The following is a 20,974-nucleotide window of genomic DNA, read 5'->3' as shown; positions in this document are numbered from 1 at the left end:
GGCATAACCAAAACATTGTCATGTCGACAAATATTAAATCTATGTTTCGTCATCAGCTACAGAAAATAAATCCACTGTGATGTTACATTAATATAATTTAATTAATGACATGCAAAAAATGTCCATGATTTTTCCAAAACTTTTGGTGACTGATAAGTTCAATGATATTTTCAGACATGGAAAATGTGTCTGTGAAATTCCATGAGTTTTCCAGGCTTTTCATGAACCCTGACATGCTCAAAAACATAAAAAAGATACTCCAAAAACCTGATCGTAAATGGGTTATTCATGTCCCTGTAAACACACTCAAAATTATTTGACATAGCATGCCTCCTCTTGTCCAGCTTTTCTTTGTTTTTGTCCACAATATACCAACACACAACACTTTTTAAAAATCTTTGAAACAAGATTTTTACAAAAGGTGAATGAGGTCACTGCCAGATATCAATAGCAGTAGGCATTACTTACTTACTTATTTGTGTAAAAATATTTTACTCTCTTAAAAGTGAAAACAGATTATTAAACTACGCATAAATAATTTAGAGCATATTCACCATGCCTGTGTGCACAATCTCCCCATAGGCTCCAACTGAAAATATAGCCTTTTTTGATACCACCAGTGAATAACCAAACCTCCCTGAACAGAAATGAACAAATTTAGCTCTAATGACATTTTAAACACACACTCCGCGAGCCCACGCGAGCTCTAATTATCCCATAAACACGTCAACATCCACTACATGACCGGGCCTATTTAATTCAGAGCCAAACCCCCCAATATAAACCGAGCTCTTCCTTCCCTCGCGCCAGACCTTTGTCCGCCTGCCTGCCGCCGGTGCCATGTTGCCATGGCTCCCTCATGCCTCCGCTGTGCTCGCGCAAACGTTGAGAAATAACAACGTTGTGATGAATCAGCATCTCTGCCGCGAGCCCAACCGGCGTACAACCAGGCGCGCCAGGAAATAGACTGTTTCTCTCTGACACAAGTCACTTAAACATTAAAAAGGTGTCACCTGATGTTGTGAACACAAGGCCTGTCGGAAGAAGAGACAAAGCAAATGTCAAAACTGTCGCCGGAGCGGAGTCACCGCTGCCCCCTCACTGATACTCTAGCTAGCCGCTGGACGGTTGACAGTTACGCCACAATGACACCCGGGGGGCTGTTTGTTAGTTGTTGTCGTCGGTATTTTACCCACATTTTGACTTCTGTCACACCGCCAACTCAGCCAGCAGAACCGTAAGAGTCCGTAAAACCGCCCGCAAAACAAATAAAAATCCACTTAACTGCACGTCTTACCTGTGAAGGAGCAACAGACGTCGGTGAAGCGACAGCGGGAAGCTTCCAGTTTGCCTCAGCACCCCAAGGAGAGGACAGCCGGGGAAGCTAGGTGTTGTTTTTGAGGGTTTCCGCTTATTTAAGTTGTTAATCTACGCTAAGGGTTTTCATCTCCTCACGTTAACCTTTCCGAATAACTAGCCATTTAGTCGCCGCAAAACAAGGGAATCCCCGGGCATGCCAGCGGCACCGACTCGCTCTCCCCGCACGGTCTCCTAATTCCGACACATGGCTTCTTTTTTTAAGCTTGACAGCCGTACGCAACCCCCTTTGTCTGTGTTATTATGAAATCGCTGGTTTCTCGGTCGGCGTGGCTGTTGGCTCCAAGCGACCCGGTGTCGGAACAGCATGTGCGGGTCTGGATGACGACCGGATCGTGATGATTCAGCACTACCAGCCTGCTGCCCTTTAAACGGCAGCGGCGTTACTGCGAGTTCGCCCGAGCAGGACAGCGGCAGCGGCGCACACCGGGACAAGCGGCAAGCCATAACGGCATGGCAGCGGCGGCGGTCGTGCACACTCAGCAAAACAACACCTCAATATTCAGCACTTTAAAAAAAAAAAAAAATCAGTTTCGACAAAAAGCTGACTCACCAGAAGTCAAACCGGCGCCTTTCGCCCACCGCACCTTCGAAGGGTTGGGGTTCGCCGATGGCTGGTCGACCCGGTGTGAGGGAGACAGCTGGAGAAATGTTTTTTCCGCTCACGCCTTCTCGCAGGTCTACATATATCCACTCCTTCCTCGCTTGTTTTAGTCTATGGTCGGAGGCGCCAGACGTCAAATGATGTTTGGATCACATGGTTTCATTCATGAAGGATCTACGCAACCCGCATTTAAAGAGACAAGAGACACTACTACCGTGTGATGGACGGTTGTAACAACAGTCAGTGTGGAAAGTGTGACAAGACAGCCCCCCACCTCTGTGCATATCTCTAAACTGAGAGCCAACATTTCAAGTGGCTTACTGATTCGCTCTAACAATAGCACAGCGGGATGGAAATAAGTCAGATGTTGTCATTCTCATCGATTAACACCAATTTAGGGACATTTATACATTTTGTAAGTTAACCCTTTAAAATCTGGACCAACATCAGTTTTCTTGTGCTAGGTTCAGATACTTTGTACAAGCTGTTTAATTCTTTGAAACCTGAGCAGTTTGGGTAATTTCTTTTTTCATAAGCATTAGAGAAAAGGCAATGAAAAACTTGTCAAGAAATGAAAGGGGGTGAAGAAAATGATCTGGAAACTAGTTTTTAATAAAGGGGGAGGTTTATTAGAAAATTATATATTTATAGCCTATATTTAAAAAAAACAACATTGTTATTTTATATATATATATATATATATATATATATATATATATATATATATATATAATCTTTCTTTTCTTTTTATCTTTCTTTTTTCTTTTTCTTGCTTATTTTCAGGTAATTGTCTTGTAGCTTTTTTTCTATGTATGAATTGTTGTACTGTTTTGTTTTTCTTTCTTTCTTTCTCTTTCTTTCTTTCTTTCTTTCTTTCTTTCTTTCTTTCTTCTTTCTTTGTCTGTTACCTGCCAAGGCACTACAGATGTAAATTAGCAGTCCTGCTAACTTCAGCATATTTACGTTTGTATTTTATATTGATGTTTATTGATATGCTATTTCACTTTTAAATAAACATTAAATAAATAAATAAATAAATGAATTGCCTTCTCGTGTTTTTGCAAGAAATCAATCCTATTTGCTCAGGGTTCAGGGGGTTAAATCTAACACTGGAGTAGAAGATAATGTGGGCTGCATTTTTCCCCATTTGAATTTTTTGTGATTTCATAAAAAAAAAATACAGCTATCAAAGGGGGCTATATGAAAGTGAGAAAAGAGGAACTGATTTTTTTTTAAGCATGCAGATTAGTAGAGATAACGCACACAGAGTCAAAAGAGAAATTGGAAATATTGGCCTGTGAAAGACACAATATAGATCCTCTTTTATAAGATGATGACCTCAGTTAGCTAGAAAAAACATAACTGACATGCAGATTCATATCACCTTTGTTCCTCTAAAAGAAGGACATGATATGACAATATAAAAAATGAGGTCCTGACTCAGGTTCCTGGGAACACGTTTTCACTTTTACATAAACGACACAATAGATTTTTACCATTGCCCTGAGACTATAAAGTTGTATAAAAATAAAAATGATATGCACATTAAAGTAGAACACTCAAAATGAAAATGTGTTTTTGGTTTCTCATACAATACTATCTGATGTTTTTGTTTGTTTGTTTTTTAATCTGAGAGATATTGCAGTTTTGTTTGGCCAGCAAACCGACTACTTTAAAATCCCACTTTTCCAGTCTGTTTTTAGATCAGACACTAACTGAAAGCCATAAACTTTTATAAACCGGCCATACATTATACACTATCCATCCTCAATTACAGTGCCATTTTAAAACAAAACTATTACGACCATTGTACTGTAGTTTATCAATACTCCATTTCCATTTCTGAGAAACTAATGAGTTTCGATACAAGACAAGAAAGCACTCAACCAATATTAGCAGCCTATTTCTGGATAATGCCACTCAGTTTATGAAAAATTGCTGGTGTTACATATTCAGCAATTGGTATCTCTACCCGGGTGTTCACAGGCCTGTAAGTAATCAAAGTAAATCTCTGCCAGGCTGCTGAAAGTGTAGATACATTTTGAAATGCCACTTAATTTTGCATAGTACTTTTAAGAAATGACTCGCCCAAATGTAGTCATACTCACTGTGAATTCGCTGCAAGGTGAGGTTTTGCTTTTTAGGTTTAGCAATTTTTTATCCAGTGGGACTCAAATACATTTTATCAGCAAACACTGGATATGAGAAGAAGCTTTTTCTTATTATTTTATGGGAAGACACCTATCCCCAAACCACTGATGAATACAAGCTCTTGAGGAGAGGCAGCATCCAGCATGCTGAGGAAATACACCAGAATAAACTCTCATTATACTGGTAGCTTGTGAGCAGTGGTAGCAGGTACATTCACTCAAGCACTTGTACTTTACTTGATAATTTCAATTTTATGCTACTTTGCACTTCTAAGGCAAATATTATACTTTTTAGTCCATTATCTGACAGCTTGAGTCACTTGTTAATTTGGAGGTTCAGACTATTATAGAGGCCATATGAGACAGAGCAACTGTGATTTAGAGTCCAAGCCAGGATTACCTGCTGGTGGCTGTTCTCATACACTGTTCATACATTTAAATAACGAAAAGTAATGCACTAAAATCCATACATATCCCACGTTATGATGAGCCAGTAATTTGTACACAACTCACACATGTTTGAAGGCTGCGATCATGTGACCAATATGCTGACGGGAGAAAAGAAGAAAGTGGTTCAATAAGGAGGCAGGTTATGGAGGTGGAACTGTCACAAAACACTGGACTTTACCCCGGAGACTGGTGTTCAGACTTGTGTAAACTTTGAGTGAACTTGGAGTAATTCTTTCTTTTCCTAACCCTAACCACAGTAACTTCACCTGCCTAAATCTGAATGTTGTAACTTGGGTAACTTTATGTTAAGAATGTAACATCATTCGTGGGGCGTTAATTCATAGGATATCATACAAACCGTTACATGAGGATACGTTGGCAGTAGCTAACAGTGGTAAGGGTGCTGACGGACTACCTCCGTTAATGTAGGAGAATATACATGGTATACACACACAGGACTCACATGCTATTGTGCATGTGCTGCTGGCAGAGCTACCACAACAAAAAACAGAGAAGCTCAGACGACAACACACAGATGGAGCGTGACTTCATTCTCTGCTCAGGACGCCATCACTCCATTATAACCTTACATAGCAAACAGTTGTTTGTGCTATATTAATGTTCTGGATATTGTATACACCACTGGATATTGTAAATTAATTATAATCCATTAATATATTGTATATTAATTATAATCCAGTGTTATATCATTCTAAGATGGACCATTCTGCATAATGAGCACTTTTACCTGCTCAGTTTTCACTTGTAACAAGAGTATTGCTTAACTGTGGTATTACTACATAAACGTACAAGTAAAAGAGCTGAGTTCTTCTTCCCACACAAGGAACCCTTGAAAAACTCAACACATGCGCAATGGTGGAAAGTAGCACTTACTCCGGTGCTGCATTTAAGTAAGATTTCACTGGGTTTTTTTCAGTATTTTGAGTCAAGTACTTCCATTATATTACATTACATTATCCTTTTACTCAACTACATTTCAGATAAAAAAATATTATTTACACAGCTGAGATTAACCATTTGATACCTGAGCAAAGTGGCTTGAATTGGCAATGAGATAACAGCAAGAAATGGCCAACAAAATGGCAAGAAAAAGTTACCAAAAAGAAAACAAAAACAAAAACAAACAAAAAATAAATAAAAAGAAAATAGAAAATGTCCTCAAGAAAGTAAGAAAGTGCCATTTTCCCTTTATTTCCTGTACCATAATTTTAATTGTATAATTAAGAGAACTATAAATATAGTTTTCTGGACATTTCACCCCATTTTTTCATCATATCTAATAATCCCCCAGCAAACTGTTTTCTCAGGTTTCAGCGCTAGGTTTAAATGCTAGTTTGAGGATTTGAGAATTTTACATCCCAAGCATTTTATCAGTTAATAAAATGTACTGCTTGTTCATACATAATACTGTCAATATTAAATATGTAAAGTAGTTCGCTTTGATTGGACACATTGATGAAATGCGGCCTTTAAGCTAATGCATCAGTAATAATGATAATCCAGTGATCTAATCATTGATATATTAACTCTAAAAGCAGCCATTCTTTACAGCTTTTATTGCTGCTTTTCCTTCAATAAGAAGCCTGAATATGAGGACAGACAATATTCACCTGCTGCTACACACCTTTGTGCATGTCTGACTCCCAGATACGCATCAGTAGATCAAAGTGTGTCTTCCCAGGAATCCTCTGTACTTTGCAAGGTGGCATGAGAGGGAAGCCCATACTGCAGATTCACTGACTGTGTGGTAACTGTCAGAGCTTCCTCTTTCTGTGACCGTTTCATCAGACAGCTGCACCTAACTGATACTGTATCAGCCTGCAGATCATGGCTGTGCTTGGGACACACACACACACACTTCTGACAATACAGTGTTGCACAAACTCTGAAACAGTCAAAAAATGAAGACTTGACTGCCCAGAAAAACCTCTTCCCTTGCTAGTCTCTAAATTTTTCATTTTGGACAGGATTAGGTGGATGTTTGGTGCTGGTGGTGGAGGAAAGAGAAAAGAAAAGAAAAAGCCCTTCCATCTATTCACTCATCTTCTTCTGGCACTCCCCCTGGCCTTGATACGATATGCAAACAACCATGTTATTGCAAAGGTCAGTGATTACATTGATTGAATGGAGGTGACAGGTAGCATCTGGCCTACCTGTGGATAGAAATCCCATGCTGGGCTGTGGCGCGCATGCACACACACACACACACACACACACACACACACACACACACACACACACACACACACACACCAAACTTTCCACTCAGGATTATCTGCCATTGAACTGCCATCTTAGACCCTCTGCCGGTGTCAAGATGATTGACACAGAGCACATCCTCTTCACCTCAGGTGGAAGAGAGGCGCTTAAAGCCGCCTGACCGACGAAAGGTAACAGAAGTCTAATAATGAGAGGCAAATGGAAGTCTCTCCAGGAATGGCTAATCTTAACGGACAGAGGCAGGAGCATGCAGAGAATAACCTTTCACAATAAAAGAGGGATTACCGAGACACTTCAGCGGCAGAGGAAAAACCATTGCACGCACAAATAAACAGCCCGAGTGCACTAAGAGCACGCGGGACGCAATTTAATCAAGGGACACTGGTGTGTGTATTAGTTTAAGGAAAATAAACTAATCCTACAACAGCTACAAATTGTTCAATTATAATGAGGACATGGTTCTTCACAAACCACCACTTTTGCTTCCATCATTTTTACTTCGCCATTATGCACCTGTGTGTTGCCTGAATAGATCCACAGGCCTATCTCATTCGCACACAAAGTGGCATCTGTTAATCCAAAATGTAGCAGCCTGGAGCGTAGGAATGGGCCCAAATATCTAGACTTGAGTACCTCACACACACTTCAAGTCTGCTGCAGCTACTGCAATCTCATAATACACCCAAATATAACCGCACTTATGTCTTCTGCTATCACACCGACTCAGAACCCATTGATATTTATTCTCTGAGCTCGCAGCACCAAGTGGCGGAAAGTAACATTTGTTCATGTACTGTACTTGAGTACACCGTTGAGGTACTTAGGTACTTTAGATTAAGATTTCACATAAAAAAACAGACTATGGTTATCTTATAATGGGAGTGGTCACTGCTGGCAGCAGCTGCTTCACTACACTGCTGTACTACCTTTTTACATCTGATCTTATATTTTTGCACTATTAATCCCATTTGCACAATAATCATTCATTGCATAATACAAATAATTGCTCACCTCCATTTATACTTGAAGTTGCTGCTTGTGTGTTTTCATGTGTGCCTTGCTTTAACTGTAATTTTATCTTTTATTTAGCACTTGCCTATTTTTGATATTTTTTCTATTCTTTTGGTTTTGTAGTTGCATGCTTACAGTCGGTGTAGGGAAGAAATGGCATTTCAGTCCCATTTATGCCCTGTACATATGGCAGTATTAGCAATAAGTTTGACTTCAGTTAAAGGTCCAGTGTGTAAAATTTAATCAGCTGAAAATAAAAACTGTTGTGTTTTTGTTTCCTTACAATAAGTGGTTTATATCTACATCCTGAGCGAGTCCTCTTCCACAGAGTCTGCCATGCTGCTCTACAGTAGCCCAGAATGGACAAACCAAACACAGGCTCTATATAGGACCATTTATGTTTTTGCACTTTCATGTTTCTGCGTCAGCCACCGTAGTTCTCCAAAATTGGCACATGGGAAAGGCTTAAGTTCTGCAGTCTCACAGAGAGATGCCAGACTTGACCTTTAACTAACAAATACAAGACTAAATTTACAGTAGCTTGTTTATGCACTGCATTATGTATGTATTTGTCATACCCTCCCCGAAATTGGCTTCATTTAAACATTGACGACCCAAAATGTTGAAAAAAGACCAAAAAAAAGGAAAAAAAGAACAACAAAAAAAGCAAAACAACCAACTCACATAAACGTGTGCAGTGTATTTTTTTCTTCTCTTCTCTTTAATTAATCCTCAAGACCCCTCAGACTTCTTTGGTGAGCCACTGGAGGGGTCAGATTCCTAGTGTGAGTACCAACGGGGTTAACTGACATATTTTAGAGAAATTCATTAGAAATTCCACATCAAGCACTTACAATAGCAAAAAGTTACTTAAAGTGAGTTAGATGCAAATAAAACAGCATGAACAATTTAAAATCATACATAAGTCACGGGGGACATATTAGTTTAGAATAAGTTATTTAATACTCTAATCTAGAAGTACATGTAGCTGATAATATTTCTGTGCTTTTTGCTTAAGTTGGATATTTAATTAAGGACTTTGTAATGTAGTATTTTTTTACATCATGGTGTGGGTACTTTTATTTAGAGTAATACTTCACTCACAAAAGACTTGTGAGTCGGTGTGATAAATATGGATTTATCGGTTGTTTAGCCAACCGTTTAAAAAAACTCTAAAAACAACTTGTGAAGTATAATCCAAGCCTCATTTATCAGCTGTATGCTCAGCAGCTCCCAAACACATGCATTTCCACAAAAACATTAGCAAAGGAGTCTGGCTTTGAAGAGAGCAGTAGATACGTTTCACTCTCAGCTCAGTTTTAAATACCAAGGTTTTAGTGAAAAAGTGCGTGTTTGGGAAGCACTGAGCATACAGCTGGATAAATAAGAATCGGATTGGATTGAACTGCACCAGTTGTGTGAGAGTTTGTAAACGTGTGTCTTAATATAGTTTTGCGGTTAAATGCAGACGCTCATCAGTATGTTTGTGGTTTTCAATGCGAGAGCAACTGTTCACCTCACCAATTCAAGGTAACACAGCTTGACTAACAGATATACATTTGGTCATTTTGTGGGTGAAGTACCTGTTTAGTGTGTTTCTGAACATATTAAGTAATAATTAAGTAAACACCAGCAGAGAGGGAGAAAGCCGATCTGCAGGGCACAGCCATGATCCCACTCACTGCTCATATGTCCACCTGACAAAAATCTTCTAAAAATTGGACTGTTTACTTTTGAAACAGTCAATTACAATTCACCTTTAGGCCTGAGAGAAAAAAAAATTGCGTCTTATGATATAAGGCATATACATAGAGATTTTGGGACAAGAATCTGATTGAGAGGAGACTGGAGTGGCTGTGGCGTACCAGAGGAGACAAAACAAGAATGCTGGAGAGTTTTAGATGACGAGTGGGTGAAACATGTAACAGTAGCACTGCAGCTAATGCCTTTACCAATAAGTGAAGTGGTGTAGTTATATTTGATTTCAGTCCAGGGTCAATTTTAAGTCACTCAACTGGAAGCTATGTGAAGAGGGTAATTTGATCTCAGTAGACACTTGCAATTTAGTCATTTGAGCATAGAGCGCCATCTGCAGGCCAGGGTGCATCTTAATTACTCAACAATGTCTGGTCAGCCCGCACCTATAACATGAAAATACACACGCAGCATACAGAGACGGGAAAACGCAGGACACGAAGTAGCAAAGAAGAGTCGGTGCAGAGTACCGAGAGTCAAACCAGACTGACGTTCAGTTCAGTTGAGGGACAAACTAGCTTTAGAACAAAAGTATTTGATTCTGCTGCTTTAATATTGACTTTTGACTGGCACCAGCTGAGTAGTCAATATGCCAAACAAAATAATACATAACATGTAACATTATGGGGATAAAAAGGTAACAAACAGTACAAAAGAAACACAATAAGGACGGACTACTCTATATGAATAAATCTTCATATAATCTTGCTTCTCTCTGTAGATGAACTTCTTGTAGGACTTTCAGGAAATGACAGACAGAAAATGTAAAAGGTTCCCCTATATAATAAAACATGGAGGCTCACCATAACAGCTCAAGATTTGGGGTTTGAGACCCATGACGCCCTTAACAAACAGGAAATGTTTTTTTAAAGCTTGGAATGACCTTTCAATGAAAGAAAAAATATTTTGTGAGTCCCAGGCTCAAAGGCACAATGTTCTTAATGTGCTAGAAAAAGACCCATTGTGACACTGTGAGGAAGGTAATTCATCAGTGACGACCGTAGTGTCCATATACGACGATGAAAACAACCAAAAATAAAAGTTACTCAATGTTTTGTTCATTCCATATTCAGTCTTTGTTAACAGTGTAATACTGTTGGCCAAACAAAACACAATTAGTAGCACAAACAGGAGAATAGTACAGGATGATTTACACTGTGGCTTCATTTTTGTTTTAAAAGAAAGACATAAAAGACAAACATTAAGAGCTTGATGGTATCCCAGCAGCCATCTGCTGCCTGGTGTGTACCAGGATCCCATGACGGCCCGCTGGGTCATTACCGTTTAACAGCCCTAGAGAGTCTAGAGCCCAACAGACAGACAACAGATTGTAAATGCACTTTTGCTCTTCAGTGTGTATCTGGATTTGTGTATGTGTAGACAGTTATCCTCCATCACAACATAAGGCTATAACTGTGGGCACCCAGAATGCACCTGTGCTTGTGTGTAATGCGGTGACACCAGCAGGTCCACTGTCCGTGTTTAACCTAAGTATGAATAAATAATTTGGCATTTATGTTCGGTAAAATGAATCTGATTTCAGATCAGTCCAGGTGTATATTATGCAAGTGTGACAACGTGTGTACAAGTTGGTATACTTAAACCTGTGTTGTCTGTGTGTGTGTGTGTGTGTGTGTGTGTGTTAGTGTGTGCGTGCGTGTGTGCCTGCCTCGGTGTACTCAGTTCTTCTTCTTGACCCCAGGGCCACGATTGTTGAACAGGCTAAGCCCCGATCTGCCGTTCCCATTAGCCACTCCGCTGACTGTGACTCCGGGCTGCTGGAGCACCTTGTCCAGCGTTGTTTTCTTAATGGCTGCTGGGGAGATGCGCTCCTGGTCTGCCAGATACTGCAGCTCCCTGAAAGAGGACAAAAAACAGCGTTTACATTTACAGTTAAAGGTGCACGTGTGTCATATTTTCTACGATGTTAAAACAATAAAGCACGAAAAGCAACAGACTTTCGTATGATATGACATCAGAGTGTCTTGACTCTGAGGAGTGAGAACTGCCATACTCAGATACGTATCCACAGGGGCATTTTTTGATGGGAGGGGTTGCGCTGCTTGCCAGCTTTGGACGGTTGATGCATGTGCCCCTGGCCCCTGAGGGCTGCCTGCTCCCAGATTTAACACACCAACGTGGCAGCTCCTTTGGAAACCTTCTCTTGTATTACAAAAACAGTTAACCAAAATGTGCTTCTGAAAACATTTGGGCCATAAAAAAGCCAGGTCTCTCCGTCTTCATTTTAGATTGTCAATGGTTAATTTCAACATTTTTAAAAAGTTTTCAGAGGCAGTGAGGCAGTCCAAAAAATCGTCGACATTTCTAAATATTAACTCAGAAAAATCCCACAGATTGTTTCATCTTCTTAAAGGTTTTCTCCATTTTTACTGTCATTATAAACTGAATAACACATGTTTTTGGTTCTAGGAATTTGTGAAGGACAATTATCGTCATTTTAAGAGTTTATAGACATTACAAAATTAACTGAAAATGTTTAAAGCAATCAAAATAATTCACAACATTTTTACAACTTAAATTGTGGGGGATTTTTGGGGCACGAGAGCAGCAGTATGTGAGAAATCACCATCTTGCTGATGGTGAAGATGTGTGATTTGTCGGGTTGCACTGATTTATCGACCGAACCTCTGTATCTTCTGACGTTTGCCTTGTTGACTGGCATCTGCAAATACGATGACATTTACCGCTGGCAGTGGCTGATTTTTTTCGGTTGTGTCTGTTGTGTTTTTTCTGGTCCGTCGTCCGGGCGACAATAGAAAACATGTTAGGGACTAATAGAGATCTTCCCTGGGATGCCATGGGATGACAAAACGCAGAAAAGTCACAATCAAAACATCAGGGAAAGCACCCCATTGTTTCCCTGACAATGCCACACTGTGAACAAGAGATCCAAACTAAAACCAACAGAAGGGCTAGTTAATGTTAGCTGTTAGCAGCCAGTGGCTGCAGCTAACTGCTGATGGAGGCTGTATTGAGTTACATTAGAAAATATTCAAGCTCTATTCAGCAAAAATGAGTATTGAGCAAAGGGAATATTAGAGAGGGAATTATTATACTTAATATATAATAGAAAGGCTTTTTGAGCAGTTATTCATGTTTTCTTTATTTTGTTTTTCATGTGAAAGGTTATATTTAAGGTTGTTTCCTAAATTTATTTGGTTGAATTTGTGCTCATCCAAAGTCCACAATTTTAATCATAGTGTCTTTGTTTTCCTGGTACAAAAGGGGGAATAAATAACAAAAAGAATATAAAATAAACAACAAAAACATCCACGGTTCCCACACATTTTCATGTACAACATTTAACACACACAACACACACATACACACAAAAAACTCAGGAAAGTCTGACTTCCCACAACAAATGGCGTCACACAGCCTCACAAAAACACATAACCTGTCTTAAAGGGTAAGGCTTGGCTCAAATTAGTCATGCAAAATGAGAAAAATGTTTTCCTTTTGCACCAAGCAGCAAATTAGTTTTAGTTAGTTTATTTGCCGTACTTACTGACAGCTATTGCACAACACAGATTTGATGCTGAAACGATATATTGTGCAGTCCTAAGTCGACACATATTATGACTATAATGGTCGATACCTTACATGATGTGGAGGGTTACTGTAAAAATTAATTTCATTGCACACAACAAAATTCCATGGCTTTTCCAAAACTTTGAATGACTTTTACTCCTTCCATGACTTTTTTAGGTTTTTCATCACCATTGGAACCCTGAACATCAGTATCGTCTGATGGTCATATTGTTATTTTAAACATTATCAGCCCAGAATTTCACCAAGTGATATACATTTACAGGTGTGACTGTCTCACCTTGTCCTGATGCATGATGCCTCCACTGCATTGATCAGGAGGCTGCGGAAACCGCCGCTCTCCATGACGTGCAGGGCGTGGATGGTGGCGCCTCCTGGTGAACACACGTTGTCCTTCAGCTGGCCGGGGTGCTGCTCCGAGTCCAGCAGCATCTTAGCTGCTCCCTGGGGAGGAACATGAACAGGAGGAAACGGAACTTAAGTAGCCAGAGGAGACGAGGATTTACATGAAGGACGCTGCATTGTTTATGTCAACTTCGCCACGGAGAGCTGATGCATCCTCAGCAACAGAAACGCTTTTGTCATCATGATAACATGAGTGAGGCACATAAGCATTGTACTGCAGAATCAATCACAAATGAGAAATGAAATCTAATCTGACGTGCAGACACAGTTTATTTTGTGTGTGTGTGAAAGATTTTCCAGGCAGCTTGTTGGCTTACAATAGGCAAGCATGACTACACAGCTACAGTGCCTTTGGTGAGTGTTTCCTGCAGACAAATGTGCAAACAAGAGGAGACACTCAGACCAAGAGCATTTACTGTCTACAACAAATAACAACATCTGAAGAGACTCAGGCAGTAAAAAAAAAAAAAGAAAAAAAAAGGCTAAACAGAACATTGCTCATAAAAATGCAGAAAGGAGCTGAACACACTGAGCACCAGATAGAGCCTGGAGCAGATGCCACGACTGCAAAAACAGTTTGAAGTCAATCTTTTCCAGTAATCTATTTTGACAAATTGCCAAATTGTGATCAAAACAGTGTCAGCATTAAAAAATTCAGATTGAAAACAGCAGCAGTTAGAAATTCCTGCTTTTACTAATCACCTGTGTAGACCCTGCAAAAAACAGCTACCCGGTGAAAACTTATCTTTTTTTATCTTTTTGGGAACAAAGAGTTTTAGATTTCCAGAGTTTCATCAGTTTTAGTGAATTAAGTCAGCAGTTATATGAGAGTAGAAATGTTTGATGCATTGAAAGCAGCCACTCAATTTTACTGTGTTTTCTGCCACGATGTACAGACGACCAGTAGATAAAGGACGCTTAATACTAACAACAGATGCAACAAGAGACACAAATACCACACACACACAGATGAAATTAAACACAACTGACCAAAAGGGCCTGAGCTCCAAGTCTGACAGCAAGTCTTCTGGGCAGACCCATCTTCACTCCTCCGTCTGCAAGAGCGTCCAGGGCTGTGAACGCCTGTTCAAACACACAACAGTAAAAATTAAAAGGCAGCAAAATATCCATTCATTTTAAAGTTATAGCTGACCAATGTATGCAAAATTGCCACGGTAACAACAGCGGTTTAATAACTTACCACAACTTGAGCGTGCATGCATGTGTGTGTGTGCACACTTATCATAGGTAAGATGTGGTACTTAAGCAAATAGCACTACACCCTGGTTTAGAGTCTCTGTCACAGTCAACGGAAATTTAAATGTAGCGGACACAATGTTGATGATTGTGCACTGAGTTCCTGTCAAGCGCAGTGTTTCTACCTCCACCTTTGAGAAACAAATCAGTGCCTGAGGCATTTTAACAGACGGATGATGAAAAAACTGGAGAAAATAAAATTATACTAATGGTACCAACCCCACCTTTGACAATTAAAATGCTAAAAAAAAACATTTTATATTGTAACAAACTTAACTGAACAGCACCACTTGGTGAATACAAGTTTTTTTGTCTAATTTATTATGAAATTTAGTCAACAGATAAGTGATTCGTCCACCTTTCTTTGCATCTTTCTTAGTCTTTAGCCTCCAGTCTGCAGTGAACAATAAGTTGACTCTTTAACACTGACATTCACTTAATTCAAAGTTACCTCCTCACAAGAATGAGGGATGGGAAAAATTGTGCTCAAACACTTTCAAGCCTAAATTTATAAATACCTGTTTAAAGCTCAAGCTCTATGCAGACAGCAGATAACCCACAGACACAATTCTTAATTTCCTCACCCAGTGCACACCTTTGCCTGCTAAGCAGGAGTGCGATGTGACCATTTTATAAAGCAGGAGTGATGGAGATTTGTAAAAACAAGCGTAGCAGTACAAGCCATTACCACAGCTGGGCTCACTTGTTTGTTTTCTAAAGGAGACATTCACAAGGGAGAAAATAAAATCATATCCTGATACGAAAAAAAAATAAATCCTGGTATGCATTTGACCTCTTCTACCTGCCACTGCTGTCCCCATTTCTAGATCTCAAGCTGGAAAACACAAAGAAATTTTAAAAATCACCAGCCAGAGCATGCAGGGGCTTTTAACAGTCAGCACTGACTGCTGAAAATAATCTGAACTTTAGTAATTCATCAAGTGAAAATACCCAAAACTTGTTGCTTACTGTTATGAAGAGTTGAATATTTTCGTTCTATCTCATTATGAATTAAATAAACAGAGTTTTTGACTTTATCAAATAACACTATCCCTTGGAGGGTTTGTTTACTTGCGGTTGTTATTATGTTTTGCCATTTTCTAGACTACATAATTAATCAAAAAAAATAAGAGATAGATAAAAGAAATAAATAATCGTTAGCTTAAGCTCCGTCTGTGAAGCCCGACAGCTGAAGACGGAGATAAGGAATGGCAACCAGTCTTCCAAAAACACATCAGATCGTTCCTGCATCAATCTTAATGAGTCTCTGCAGCTCTCCCAGTGCAAAAACACCCAAAAACTAAAGTTTGGAGAAAAATTCAATAGATTTTCAATAGAATATTTTTGTAATGACTACCGTTGCTGCAGACTCCTCCTAACTCGTCTATTTGCAGATTAGGGATAACAGAGATAATACACCCAGACCAGAGCACACAGTCGTGGCCAACTTCTTCTCTAATTCTGAATGGATCCATCACACCTCTAAAACACACCTTTGTGATAAACAACACATCCCTGAAGTTACTTACGTAGGCTGGTCCACTGCCACTCAGCCCGGTGACAGCATCAATGAGGTCCTCCTCCACTTCCGTGCAGAAACCCACACTGGCCATCAGCTGCTCCAGTAACTTGCCGTCCTCCACCTGAAAGGAGGAGGACAACATGCTGTTGCTGATGTGGGAGAATTATTCAAAGCAAAAGGTCTTGCTCAACATTATTCTGTAGATATCTGAGAAAAAGCTCAAAAACTTACATCATACAAACATATTTGACTCTTGTACCTACAGTCCCTCCACTTTACCTCTGCATGCGTCCCTGTGGCGTACACTGTAGCTCCCTCTCTCACCACGACTGGAGTGTTAGTCATACACCTCATGACTTTAGGAGCTGAACGGTACTGAAGCAGCTTCTGTGAAGTTACAAGAATGAAAACAAAGGAAAGGTGCGTACAGGAGGCAATCTATTTCCTTTGGAAGCATGCCAAAACAACATGATCAAATTTTATTTGAGATACAGAGGAAGACGAATTACAGGACAGAAAGGCTTAAGGATAAGACCTAGAAGACTAATGTGGCTAATTTTGACTAAAAAAATTATGTAAATCACATGAGGGCTACAACAACACCTCAAAGTGCACACCACAGATCATCTAGAGTCAGTAAAACTTCAGCAGATTAATAATTCTGGATTACAGAGCAAGACAGAGATAATGATAAAGGCTGACCTTCTCTATGGAGCTGATGGTGACGCCCGCCGCACAGGAGACTATGAGATGACGATCCTCAATGTCTGGCCCAATCTCATCCAGAACGAAGGGGATGATGTGGGGTTTCACAGCCAGGAAGAGCACATCGCTCTTACTGACGGTCTCTTTGTTGCTGGTCGTCAGGTTCACCCCCATTTTCTGCAGAAGAAGAAATGAAAATCAATCTTGGTAAACACAGAGAGGCCATGAAGAAGTATAGGCGGGACACCACACATGCACGCTTGCACCAATGTCTCCATTTCTCTTCCCATTTCCAAACGCCACATAAAGCAAAAACGTGTCTTCTCACCCTCAGTCCCGACACGGTGGGCAGATCCGAGTCTGGGGAGCTGGCTGTAATCCTGTGTGTAGCAATCACACCTGGGCAGAAAGACAAGAGGAAGTGGAGAGTGAGGTATGAGGATATACAATGAGATGGGAAATGGCAACTGTAAGATAAGACCCTACTGATCCCCAAAGGGAAAATTCATGTCATGGCAGCATGTGAAAGTCAGTCAGGTAATAACATAAAGGAATGGGGAATAACAAATTCAGGTAATTTTCTTGTCATCTTTTATTTATTTATTTTTTTAATTTGCGGGACTTTTCATGCCAAGAGACTGAATGCCTTTTCTCTTAATGTTTTTGAAAGAAATCAAACAAAATTTGCTCTTGTCTCAGAGTTTTCAATGCATGTGAAAGGCATTTGGAAAACAAATTTTGACCCAGGGTTTAAACGGTTGATAAAGAAAAAAAAGAAATTAAAAAGCCTTGGACGTTTAATAAATTACAATACTTATGCAATATCCATTAGCATAGCTGTGCAAACATAGTAATGAGTCAACTCTGCAGGCCTTATTAAAGTAGATATGCTTCTATTTTTAGTGTATGTGTAGCTGTGAGTGCAATTTTATCCTTAGCCGACCCCAAATCAGTCGATGACGATGTATGATTTGACATCCGTGACTTCAGTACAAGGCAAATATTGCACATTTAAGAATTTGGCCTCACCTGCAGCCGTGAACCCTTTTACCAGTGCATGAGCCAGCTGGCCCGCTCCAATGAATCCAACACTCATCCTGTCAGATGATGTGGCGCCTTTGACCTGTAAAAAACAGAAAGCTGCAGCTGACTGTAATGCATTTCAATACACAAAATTTATGAACAAATCTCCAAAACACAGTCACATACAATATGCCTTTCAAGTTTTTACTTCTGACTAATTGTGAATCCAGTCTTAACTTATTGAAAAGCACAGAGATAGCCTTTGGTGATGATGAAATCTAGAGAAAAATCCTGGAGATGGTCCACAGAGAGAGAATGATGAAACTCCATCTCTGACACTTGGCAGTACACATGGGTGATTTCAGTAGGATATGGGCACATTCACCGATTTACAGCAGTGAACTCCACATTCAGTTTAATTTGCATAAAACAAAAACACTCTCTGAGCCCAAAAATTCAGTTAACTCCATAAAGTGTAACCTGATGGCACCTTTAAGACTTGAAGCTTGGCTTCAAGTTTGTAGTGTTATATTTAAAAGAAACACTAGTTTATCAAATTAGTTGGCTGTATTTTACTATTATGATTACCTTGTAGCACGGTCTAATGTTTGCTAACGACACGTTTATGTATCCAGTGCTGAGATTACCGCTCAGTTGATGCTGAGGAATGATAGCATTTTCCTGCTAGCTGATGACCCCCTCTTCTCGGCTAACCGCTATGTTAGCAAGCGGGCTTTCACAACCAGAAATGAATGAAAAACACGACAAATTCATACAGCAAGGAGATAGTTACCTGTCTCTAAATGTTCCAGCTGAGGTTACAGAGTTGGCAGGTGTAAACTGACGACGTTATTGCTCTTTTCCGGCGTCAGAAAAAATGAGAAAATACTACTTTTGTGTCAACGTGGCTTCCTCTTTACTCAACCCCCATGTGCACCATAACTGTAACAGACAACGACACGGGCCAATCAGAATAGAGATACGCAGAGCTCTTGACCAATCAGAAGCTATATCACAGTATTTGGGCGGGGTTTTGTGCTCCGTCACGCCCAGTTGCATCAGTCCACTTGGTGGTGAAGCTGCCAGGGAAAATGTAGGTCAAATTATATAGGAGCAGTGGAGTAAAGTAGGTTATGTTTATGTTGGTCAAAGTCAGTAGTGGCAGTTTCCATTCAGACCATTTATGACTAGTTCAACACAGATAGACTGGAGTTTTTATGTGGGGGTGGAAAGGAGAGGGTCATTCTTTTTATTACCTTATTTTACATACTGAGCATATTAATAAAAAAGTAAAATATGCAGGCCTATATATTTTACCTTTTTATTATATATACTGCTGTGGAATTGAAGCATATTGCACATTTTTATTGTATTTACATTTTAGATTTTTATTTTCATCTTTTTAGAATTTTATTTTATTTTTTCCTTTTTTATTTCTTTTCTTTTTTAAGTATTTTTTAAAACATTTTTCTTACTTAGATATACCAGGTTTGTCCCATTGAGTATTTTTATTAGCTGTTGCTTTTTATACCACATATTACAGCAAAAACAAAACAAAACAAAAAACAACAACAACAACAAAAAAACAACAGAAAACGAGAAGGGTAAAATACAGAGCATTTATTGGAGGGAATTAATTAAAATGCTATTGATGGTCCAGAAGATAGAAAAAGAGAAACAGCAAATGGAAATATACATAATTATGTTGTCATTAAAGCATTAAGACAAGTAGCCTTTTGTAGCCTTCTCCCCTTTTATAAATTTCATAAAACGCCCCCATATCTCAACAGATCAAAGATCTATTTTACAAGGGAGATCTGGCCAAGAATAGCAACAACGCAGAGATCAACCAATAAAATTCACATAAAAGCACATAGATTTGAGTAACATAAAACAACTAAATAAAGGGACAGGGGCATTCATATATATATCTATGTACATCTACACTGTACTCAGATAATATAAGAGTGCAGTTCTGTCGGTCCTCTATAAAAAACACCCATTAATACAAACTCTTTTTCTGGTCTGAGTCATGTTTGCACCACACTAAAAAAAAAAAATCCAAACTACCCAGACCAGTTATAAAATAAACCATCACTGACGGCAGAGCTCCTCCTGGGATTCACTCCTGGGTTACATCGGGTGACATTTTTATTGAGTTTATTTGATGAATACGTGATGTTGAAATTTCACAGCCCAAGTACAACTTTAAAGATCCAGTGTTTAGGGACAGTTTTAGGGCATCTATTGGAAGATAATATTGATAACTATGTCTTCATCAGTTTATAATCACCTGAAACTAAGAATCACATTTTCGTTACCTGAGAATGAGCTGTTTATATCTACATAAATAGGTGGTTCCTCCTCCACAGAGTTTTACATGTCGTTAAGCCCAGAATGGACAAACCAAACACTGGCTCTGGGTAGGTCCATTTGCGTTTGTGCGTTTTTGCATCGGCCCCCGTAGTTCTCCTGCATGCTTGGCACAAGTGTTTCAAGTTTCAGTTGGTTGCAATCTGCAAGATCATCACACAAGAGCTTTAAAAGAAAGCTGCAAACTATTTTCACTAGTGATTAATCTGCTAAATATTCTATCAATTAATCAACTATTGCTTTGTCTTTAAAATGTCAGATGGTAGTAAAATAATGTCCATCGCTAATATGCATTGTTAAAACAGACATTGGAGGAGCACTGATTTTGACTGAAGTGATATGAACAAAGGAAGAAGCAGGTAACAGGTGATGACTCTTATTAGAATCAGGGGATTACGAGGTTGTGTGTGGTTTTATCTCTGCACTCACAAAACAAAGGTGTTTACAATAAACCAAGACCACAAATATTGCAATATGGTAAATTAAAGTATTAAAGTAAACTAACTTACATGGTGCACACATGGTCACTGT

The 20,974-nt window shown here is 39.3% G+C and overlaps 2 protein-coding genes across 3 annotated transcripts in view; both read right to left on the bottom strand.

Annotated features, from left to right (window-relative positions):
• mafgb (v-maf avian musculoaponeurotic fibrosarcoma oncogene homolog Gb) overlaps window positions 1-2,096 on the bottom strand; it is an 18,432-nt gene extending 16,336 nt beyond the window's left edge. The window contains exon 1 of one of the 2 annotated variants that reach the window (XM_042485965.1): window positions 1,931-2,096. The gene's annotated coding sequence lies outside the window, so the exon portion shown is untranslated. Of the gene's footprint in view, window positions 1-1,297; window positions 1,877-1,930 lie in introns of those variants that run through there. The other variant, XM_042485967.1, reaches the window with a different exon arrangement.
• An 8,026-nt stretch (window positions 2,097-10,122) lies between these two features.
• Window positions 10,123-19,001, bottom strand: LOC121942493 (pyrroline-5-carboxylate reductase 1, mitochondrial-like). The gene is made up of 9 exons (XM_042485711.1): window positions 18,864-19,001; window positions 18,077-18,170; window positions 17,376-17,446; window positions 17,045-17,224; window positions 16,622-16,729; window positions 16,350-16,463; window positions 14,554-14,646; window positions 13,439-13,602; window positions 10,123-11,445 (listed from the first exon to the last, which is right to left on the bottom strand). The coding sequence occupies exons 2-9, from the start codon at window positions 18,141-18,143 to the stop codon at window positions 11,268-11,270; spliced, it is 975 nt and encodes a 324-aa protein (XP_042341645.1). The 5' UTR covers window positions 18,144-18,170; window positions 18,864-19,001; the 3' UTR covers window positions 10,123-11,267.
• Window positions 19,002-20,974: the final 1,973 nt, after the last annotated feature.

This window comes from Plectropomus leopardus, chromosome 4 (genome assembly GCF_008729295.1).
Source record: "Plectropomus leopardus isolate mb chromosome 4, YSFRI_Pleo_2.0, whole genome shotgun sequence".
Taxonomy (NCBI): Eukaryota; Metazoa; Chordata; class Actinopteri; order Perciformes; family Serranidae; genus Plectropomus; species Plectropomus leopardus.
The sequence above is the reverse complement of the archived record's forward strand: the minus strand, read 5'-3'. Positions and strand labels throughout refer to the sequence as shown.

What these genes read in the sequence shown, in the direction of transcription:
- LOC121942493 (XM_042485711.1), bottom strand. Translation starts at nt 18,143, where the DNA reads ATGAGTGTTGGATTCATTGGAGCGGGCCAGCTGGCTCATGCACTGGTA. An exon ending in CCATCAGCTCCATAGAGAAG is followed by an intron (nt 16,730 to 17,044) that starts GTCAGCCTTTAT and finishes GTAACTTCACAG; the next exon opens with AAGCTGCTTCAGTACCGTTC. An exon ending in CCACAGGGACGCATGCAGAG is followed by an intron (nt 16,464 to 16,621) that starts GTAAAGTGGAGG and finishes TCCTCCTTTCAG; the next exon opens with GTGGAGGACGGCAAGTTACT.